Genomic DNA, 9,912 nt, shown 5'->3' on the forward strand with positions numbered 1-9,912 from the left:
AAATGGGGGAAAGGAAGCGAGGCGGGAGGGAGTATGAAGGGATGAAGGACCTCGGGAAAGCAAAATTTCAAGTTTGCCTGATGTTCTTATTTGTAGGAGGTTGAGAGAGACACGCGAATATTCCGGGGCCACGATTATCCAAGGAGAGATGGATACAAAATCCGGCCATACCACAGCAAAGTTTCACCTAATTAACTTCACAACTATTCGATGGGAAAAACAAGAGGGTTCGACAGTAATGGAAACCACTAGCCAATACTTGGTTTATTGATCAAGTCTACCACGTTGGCGTGTAATCTCAATGGCAATCGAGGCCTTTGATTGGTACTGGTCCATTGTCGTTGGCAAGACAACAAGAAAGACAAGAACAAAGCAAGCATAAAGAAAACACACCTTCGCGGACCTGTACTTCGATTGATACGCGAGCTGGTCGGTCAAGCGCTAAGAAGCACAATATTCTAGGAGATGACAAGGAGCACATTACCGTCGGCAATTTCTTTGGATGATGACATTGAGGTATCAATGCAGGACGCATCTTGAGGAGGACAGAAAAGACGAAGAGACGATCGACAACAAATTTCGTCATTTATGAAATAATAATGGCGATGAATTGCCGAAGATTAGGTCAAAGAGGAATTCATCCTCAACAAACACGACTATCAGAATCACAACATGTCTCATCGATAATGCAACACTGGAAGAATATGGGAGTAACACCAGTCCAAAAAGACTTCAAGAAGAGGATGAAGGGTGCACGAAGTAGCAGCTGAACGCAATTCCCTACTGGAAGGAAGACAAGCCGTAAGAAGACGTAACCGAAGGCTAACGTCGTAATCCAAACTCAACTTCGCCTCCCGTTGATAAGGGGAGCACCCAACAGCAGCTGATTGATGTTTAATCAAGAGCGTGCAATAAGTAGCAAACCCAGAGACAGTAAAATAGAAAAGGAAAGACAAAGAAGAAAGACGAAGGACTCTGAATTAACTGAGACTACTAAAAAAGAGTACTCCTTCAAGACGAAGACGGTTCCAACCCATATATTTTCAATCCCATCACTTGAACAAAACAAGATCAAAGCCGCCGCACTATCAAACAAATCAGGAGAGAGCTGATAAAACTTTGATCCAAAGTACTAAGGTGTACCACAGAAGAAATCCTCATCCCATCCAAGATTATGCATCACTCTTATATGAAAATAGTAATGCCAAGCTTGTTAAAGCTGGCGTCACTATGCTAAAGAATAACTAAGAATAAGGACTACCAAAGAGATACGAGTAAATAAACTGGCTTGCTTAGTTTTCTAACAGGTACATAAGATTAAACTGGGCATCTCCATGCATAGCGTCCAAATAGGTATAGTGAAGTCTAAAGCTGTTTCTACACCTTGAATAGGAAAGTTCCTAGAGAAATTTTTTTTAAGGATAACCTAAGTCAGAGCGACTAGTTTAGTAATTAGGAAGGCCTCAGAACTGGGGGATGGATACTTCATGTAAAGCGGGAATTCCAAAGAAAGAATGGCTATATGTTGTATTCTTAGGAAAAACCTGGTCATTAATAGAAAATAAGTGATTGAATAAGACTCCTACTTGGACCTGAATGCCTTCCAGAGTGGAAACACATCCAATTCTGGGATCAATTTAACCAGAATTTTTCAAAGGGCACTCTTTTACTGAGATGAATTTTATCACTATCGTTGATCAATTTGCCTAAAAAAAAACTCGCGCCCACTGGAAATTTTTTAGATTGATTCAGCAATCTCTACACAACAAATCCCTTAGGTGATAGCAATAATTGACAGGTAGGGGTCCGCATGAAAATTCTTCTGGTTCAAATCCACTCGACCTCAAAGAATCGCGTGTCTGTGCCACTCACCACTTCGCATTGTTAGATCTAGATTAGTAATACTGGAATTAGTAACTGCTATATACTTATTAAATCAAAACCCCTTCTGGTTAAGAAATCATTATCAACTGACACACAAGAACCTCTAACCTAGAGTGATTGTACAATTCAATACTCCACTATAATTTATACGTGCACACTCCACTACTGTTTATCTTGGTCAAATAACCTTCCTAAAGTTAGGACGCACAAACCAAAATCTTCTCGATCTTCCATGAACGAGAGTCCATTATTAAATATAAGCGATGCAAACTTTTCCTACAGTTAGAGGAGTCATCTAAAACCTCCGCACTTTAGTCAAACGCTTCCTATATTAGGAGCTAAAACGCAGTAATTCACGTCTCGATAAAAAACGAGAAAACTCACTTTAGTTATGGTAATAAACCTTCTGACAGTTAGGGATTAATAGAATCTTCCTAATTCTCAAGTGAGGAGATCCCACTTTGAAATATTCTTTCCAACTGAAGATAAGAATACTAATTTAACCATCTCCAGTATCGGTTCGTCTTGCCCCAAGAGAAGACAACCATGCTTTTTTAAATCGACTGTAATCCGTTGCCTTAAACCGTGGAATTTTTATCCCAAGCCAAGTAGGATAAGATAAACGCTAATACGCATTGCCAGTTTTGTCCAATTTCACTCGAGTGAAAAGACCCAGAATTCATCTCTAGAGGATCTTATCCGGAAACCTAAGTAGGGATAAAAGTCAGACTGACCCTAACACCGTGTTGGCGGTAAGTTTTTTAAAGCCTAAAAAAAGGAATAAAAGCCCACATATTCGATATTATGACAGGTTGTTATATAAACGCAAAAATTCGTTGGCCTTATATGTGAGAATTTTCCCGAATCCTAAAATAGGAATAATTAGCCGCCTAACACACCTGCCGGTTTATTCTTTTTCTCGCAAGTGAAAAAAAAAGCCAGAATCTAAAGCAATGGGGACTTGTATCCCGGAAGAGCCATTAGTAAGAATAAGTCACGCCTAACATGCGTTGCTAGGTAAGTCTATTCCTGTGAGAAAGACGAAGTCTACGTATTCATATTCTTAGCACTAAGCGAGAGTAACTCTTTTAGCATAACATTAATAATGGAACGGGCTTAAATAATAGTATGTAGCGGCCGCGACTAAAACGGTAGTCGGTAATGGCTTATGGCAAATCGTTGATGGCTGAGGATTTGCCAAAAATCGTAAAAAATTTCAAGAGTCATTTGACAAGCAGACAGCGTACAGATTCAATTAGTAGTCCCATTATCTTGAGCATCCAAACAACCTCTAGAATAAAAATCCATGACATGCAGATGAATCAGCATTGACAGTTGGTCAGCAACCGGAACAGTTGAACCGTCATCTCGCAATGCTTTAATAGCTTAAAGACTGTTTAGACTCTAGTAAACGTAGGAGTATAAACTGTGTTAGATAGTCCGGAACAACCGTGTTTATAGGCAAAAGTTAAAGCGGTCAGCACGCATTACAGTATAGGTCGATGCCGGTCAACGCATGCGACAATTTCACCGAAATAAGGCTAAGAAAAATCTAGAATCAACGGATGATTCTGGAAGATTTAATGAGAGAGATGAAATTCCTGACAAAGATGATCAGTTCAAATAACGTCAAATGAGCCGAGAGAAAGTTTAGAGACTTAAGCATGCACTTCAGTTCAATGATTTAGTAAACAGTTAGAATAAACGGCAGCACCACCAGAAAATTACATCCGTATTCAAATAAACAATACTGAAATAGACTTGTTTTGTAGAAATCTGAAATGTAAAAAGGACAAAGAAAAGAAAATTTGACTTGTATTACTCTCCAAAATGGATTACAATTTGGATTGAGTTAAAAGAGAAGAAAATCTTGATTCTCTCCTTTTGTTTAAGAGACTGGGTTCCTTCTTGGTAGCGATGGAGTGACTTCCTCCTCGATTGATCGCGTCGAACTTGCTCTCCGTTGATGATCCCCGACCGTCCTTCTTCACTGAATAACTGAAGTGTTTGAATGACTTCGGTTTAGAACTCTGACGAGTGTTGAAGGAACTCTGAACGAGTAAGAACTCTGATAAGAGTTGTGAAAACCGAAATGTCTTGGTTTGATTGTGATCAACTTGCGTTGGGCAAGCTAATTAGAAGCTCTGTAACGAGTTTAAGAACTCAGAATGAGTTAAAAAATTCTGGTAACACAAGTTGTTGAAGAACCGAAAATCGTTAATTGCCAAGTGGATGATACCTTTGATGAGGATTCCTTCGGGATTTGATTAACTGATCAACGATAAGTTAATCAATCCCGAAGGATCTTATCATCAAAGGTATCATCCACTTGGCAATAACCGAATTTTCGTTCCAACAACTTTGTTAGCAGAGTTTTAACTCATTCTGAGTTCTTAAACTCGTTAAGAGTCTTAATTAAGCTTGCAACGCAAGTGTAATCACATCGAAAGCGCAGACATCCGGTTTCAAACAACTGCTATCAGCAGTCTTAACTCGTTCAAGTTCTTCAACACTCGTCAAGAGTTCTAAAACCGAAGTCATCAAACACTTCAGTTATTCCAGTGAAGAAAGGACGGCTCGGATGCATCAACGGAGAGCAGTTCGATCGCGCAGTCAATCGAAGGAAGCACTCCTCGCTACCAATGAAAGAACCCAGTCTAACAAAAGGAGAGATCAAAATCCATTCTCTTCTCTTTGTAATCGGAATTCAAATTGTAATCGATTTTGAGAGAATACAAGTCAAATTTTCTTTCTTTGTCTTTTTACATCAAATTTCCTACAAACAAGTCTATTCAGTATTTTATTGAATAGATGATATTTTCTGGTGCTGCGTTTATCGTCTAACTGTTTACTAAAATCTTGAACTGAAGTTGATGCTTAAGTTTCTAAACTTAGCTCTTGTCATTGAGTTGACTTTGAACTGATCATCTTTGTCAGGAATTCTCATATGAATGTGATTAAACTTCCCAGAATCATCCGTTGATCTAGAATTTTTCTTAGCCTTATTTCGGTGAAATTGTCGATGCGTTGACCGGCATCGACCCTTACTGTAATGCGCTGACCGGCTTTAACTTTTGCTATAACACGTTGTTCGGTATTAACACAGTTTATACTCCTACGTTTACTAGAGTCTAAACAGTTTAAGCTATTAAAGCATTGGAGCATGACGGTTCCAACTGTTGGGGTTGCATGACCAACTGTCAATGCTGATTCATCTGCATGTATGGATCTTATTCTGAGGTTGTTGGATGCTCAAGTAATGAGACTAACTAATGAATCTGGTGTGTCAATGACTCTTGAATTTTTACGATTTTTGGCAAATCCTCAGCCATCAACGGATTTGATAAGCCATTACCGACTACCGTTTTAGTCGGGCTACATACTAATTATTTAAGCCCGTTCCATATGTAATGTTATGCTAAAAGAGTTAACTCTCGTAGTGCTAAGATATTGAATACGTAGACTTCGTCTTTCTCACAGGAATAGACTACCTAGCAACGCATGTTAGGCGCTGACTTATTCTTACTAAGGCTTCGGGATAAAAGTCCCCATGCTTAGATTCTGGTGTTTTTTTCACTTGGAGAAAGAATAAACCGGCAGCGCGTGTTAGGCGCTAACTTATTCCTATTTAGGATTCGGGATAAAATTCTCCGCACATATAAGGCACGAATTTTTGGTGTTATGAATAACAACCTGTCATAATATCGAATATGTGGGCTTTTATCCTTTTTTTAGGTTAAAAACTAACCGGCAACACGTGTTAGGCGTTGACTTATCCCTACTTAGGCTTCGGGATAAAATTCCCTAGAGATGAATTCTGGTGTCTTTTTCACTCGGTGAAAGACAAAACTGGCAATGCGTATTAAGCGTTAACTTATCCCTACTTAGGCTTCGGGATAAAATTCTCCACGCGTGTAAGGCACGGATTACAGGAGTTTAAAAAAAGCGGTGTCTTCTCTTGGGGCAAAGACGAACCCGATACTGGAGAGGAAAAATTTTATATTCTATCTTCAGTTGGAAAGGAAATTCAAAGTGGGATCTCCACTCTGAGAATTAGGAAGATTCGGATAATCCTAACTGTCAGAAGGTTTGATTACCAAACTAAAGGTGAGTTTCTCGTTTATCGAGAGTGAATTACGGTTTTAGCCCTAACTATAGGAAGGTTTGACTAAGTGGGAGGTTTTAGATGACCCTAACTGTAGGAAAGTTTGATCGCTATATTTAAAAATGGACCTCTCGTTCATGGAAGGAATCGAGAAGAGATTTTGGTTGTGGTCCTAACTGTAGGAAGGTTTGACCAAGATAAACAGTGGGAGTGGGAGTATAAATTATAGTGGGAGTATTGACTTGTACAAATCACTCAGTAGAGGTTCTTGGTGTCAAGTGATAAGGACTTAACACGAAGGGGTTTGATAATTATCAAAGATTAGCAGACTAAAATTCCAAGTATTATATCTAGACTCTAACAATGGGAGTGGTGAGTGCACAGACACAGCGAGAGGTCGAGTGGATTGAACCAGGAAGAATTTTAGTGGACCCACCGTCAATTAATTTGATCAGTAAGGGATTTTGTGGTAGAGGATTGTGAATCAAATCTAAAAAAAATACCAGTGGGAGTTTTTTTTAGGGAAGATTGATCCAACGAAGTGATAAAATCTCATCTCAGTAAAAGAGTGCTTGAAAATTGGTAAAATTGATCCCAGCAATTGGATGTGTTTCACTCTTGGAAGCATTCAGAGTCCAAGTAGGAGTTTCTTATTCATCACTTTTTTATAATGACCAGGTTATCCCTAAGAATACAACATATAGCATTCTTCTTGGAACTTCCCGTTACATGAAGTATCCACCCCCAGTTTCTGGGCCTAATACTAAACTAAGTTGCATGATTAGGTTATCCTTAAAAAAAATTCTCTAGGAACTTTCCATTCAAGGGTAGAAAACAGTTTAGACTCATATACCTATTGGAGTATGCAGGGAGCAGTTTAACCTTATGCACCTGTTAGAAAAATAAGAAGCAGTTTATACTCGTATACTCTTTGGAGTCCTTATTCAGCTTATTTTAGCATTAGGACGCCAGCTTTAACCAAGGCTTGGATACTATTTTTAAGAGTGAAGCAAATCTTGGTGGGATGAAGGATCCTTCTGTGGTACACACAGTACTTTGGATCCAAAGTATTATCAGCTCTCTCCTGATTTGTGATAGGCGGGAGCTTGATCTTGTTTTTTTCAAGGAGGGATTGAAAAATGGCTGGAACGTCTTCGTCCTTGAAGGAGTACTCTTTTTAGAGTCTCAGATCCAGAGTCCTTCGTTGTCTCTGGGTTTGCTATTATGACGCCTGATTAACATCAACAGCTGCTGTGGGTGCCTTCCCCTTATCACGGGAGGCGAAGTTTGAGTTTGGAGGGTTAGCCGTCGGTTAGCTTCTCTCGGCTTTCTTCCTTCAGAGGAAGCGTTCAGCCTGCTCTTCGTGCACCTTCAGCTCTTTTGAAGTCTTGGACGGTGTTACTCCCATAACTTCCAGGATATCGATGGACATGTTGTTATGATAGGTTTGGAGGATGAATTCCTCTTTGACCGAATCTCGGCAATTCATCGCCTTATTTCATAAACGCTTGACGAAATTGTCGATCGTCTCTTCGTCTTTCTGTTTCTCCTCAAAGAGCGTCCTGATTGATACCTCAATGTCATCATCAAAGAAATTGCCGAGGAATGTGCTTTTGATATCGTCCTAGATATTGATGCTTCTAGGCTTGAGACAGCGGTACCAATCGAAGACAGGCCCGCGAAGGGTGCCAACGAATGACCAGACCATCAAAGGCTCATTGCCAGAGATTACACCCAAGTGAGACTTGAAATAAACCAAGTATTGAGTGGGTGAACCTCTCCCATCGAATAGTGTGAAGTTAATTAGGGTGAACTTTGCCGGGTAGGGGATTGAATCCCACTCTCTTGGATATGGGCACGGAATATTGGTCTTCTTCACCTCCTAAATAGACATCAAGGCATTGATTTTGCTTTCGAGGTCCTTCATCTTCTTATCCTCGCTCGTATCTTTCCTTGGTCGATTTCGAGGAGGAACATCATGACCACCCCTGGTATTGTCATCATCGATGGGACTACCCCCAGCATCGTTATCTTTAGTAAGACCACCTTGAGTGTTTTGGTCAACGGGAGGGTTATCTGCATTAAGGTGTTCGTCCATGTCTTAATCACCACCTGCTTGATAGGCATTGTTGTGATGACTAGATTCACTGATTTGACCTAACAAAACTTGGATCTGTCGGTCATGCTCTTCCTTCATTCGCAACATAGCCATTTCTATTTTGAACTTGAAGTTCTCCTTCTGCTTAGCCAATGTATCTTTAAGAATCTTGGTCATTTGCTTGGTGTTGATTATAAATGCCTCGCGGGATTATCCTGGGCTGGACATCGTATTGTTAGAAGTGACTGCAGAGTTGGCATCTGATGCTTCATCATCCGAGGATAATCCTCTATTCATCCTCCGATAGTCCTTACGTCTAATAGTCCCTACACTGAGCTGAGTTAGACGATGCGATATGAGGGGTTCAAAATTAGAAGGTCGAGTTGACTTTCCCTTATCAGTCATATTAATTATGACTTTTGGAAGTTCGTCATCTTGAACGGCTGATTGTTTCTTATGAAAATGCCTTGGCTTGGTTTTCGACACTTCAGAGGAAAGCCTTTGGAATACAGAGACCCTCTGTAAAGAGGTCTTAGGGTAGCTACACACTGATAATATTGCCCTGATAAGTTTGGCACACGGACAATGAAAATCCGTCTCCCGGGTATCTCTCTTTCGAGATCTGTTTGTACCCCTAACCCGATAGTATAACTCATCGACATGATTACCGGAGCAACCTATCGTGTATTGGCATAACTTCCCAAGTATAACATTGTCGTCAAATGAACACATTTCCTTTTTAGGTTTTGATGCTTTGTTGGTGTTCTCAAGAATCAGACATTTAGAGCCACGCCTTCGTGAGCACGGGATCTCAATAGGCTCTTGGACAATGAAACACAGTCCAAGGCGGTCAGGTAAAGGGGTTTTTCCATTATAGGAAGCTTTCAAATTGTTGTGAGGGCATGTGCGACCCCCAGCTCAATGAGTTACTCGGGGTTGGTATATCGGGCCCAAGCGTTCTTTGACTAGGGATTTACCTTGATCCTCGTGCAAAAGAACAAGGCTATCCGCCATTACTTTCTAGCCTATGGATAAGTCCACACTGTCGTGGGGCTTGACCGAAGGTGCAGGATCGATTGGAGCGGAGACGGAACTCGACGAATCCAGAAAAATGGGCGCGGGGGAATGTCTGGCTCGGCCCTACTGTGGGTCACCTTGGGGTGACTCATGTTTTTCGATCTTTTTGGCCGTTGTTTTGAGCTTCAGCCTTTAGACTTGGCGTGGTTTTACTGGTTCCTTAGCCACCTCTTGCTTCTGCAACTCTCGGGCCTTCTGCACAAGAATTCACACACGCGCAAGGAGTGCGTGGCGCTTTTGGATGCGCTCCTCAAGGGTTAAACGGGTCCTTTTGACTTGGATCTATTTGTTTGTTGCTGGTTTGGAGGAGGGGCCGTTTGCTCGCTATTGAGACACTCAATGCTCCTTGAATTTCAGATTCGCTTCGTAACGGATCCCGTCTACAGGCTCCAAAGCCTTGACAAATTGACGCGTGAGGCGTTGGCACTGTCTTTGGCGTGCTCGCTTCGATAAAGTGGGCGCACCTCCAGCGGCTATCTCCTTGATTGAGGAGGAGTCAGATATACAAATCCGGCCTCGTTGGAGGTCGGAGGGGCATTGCAAGGTGAGATTGCCATAGCAACGGGGGCCTTGATCTTTCTGCGCTTACGAGGGGCAGAGGATCTGGAGAAGGAGGATGATAAATATTCCTCGAATTTCTGTTGGTCGAACTCATACTCGACCTCTTCGTCAACTGGGATCTGGATCCCTGGTTGCGGCACTACAGCTTCGGCGGAGAAGCTGTTGGCTCCCACTGTGGTCATTAGCG

The 9,912-nt window shown here is 41.3% G+C and overlaps 1 protein-coding gene across 1 annotated transcript in view; it reads right to left on the reverse strand.

The window, feature by feature from the left end:
* LOC109846118 (anthranilate synthase beta subunit 2, chloroplastic-like) overlaps positions 1-9,101 on the reverse strand; it is a 70,699-nt gene extending 61,598 nt beyond the window's left edge. The window contains exon 1 of the mRNA XM_020415345.1: positions 9,065-9,101. Within this exon, the coding sequence (XP_020270934.1) occupies positions 9,065-9,101 (37 nt within the window). The remainder of the gene's footprint in view (positions 1-9,064) is intronic.

This window comes from Asparagus officinalis, chromosome 6, assembly GCF_001876935.1.
Source record: "Asparagus officinalis chromosome 6, Aspof.V1, whole genome shotgun sequence".
Classification (NCBI taxonomy): Eukaryota; Viridiplantae; Streptophyta; class Magnoliopsida; order Asparagales; family Asparagaceae; genus Asparagus; species Asparagus officinalis.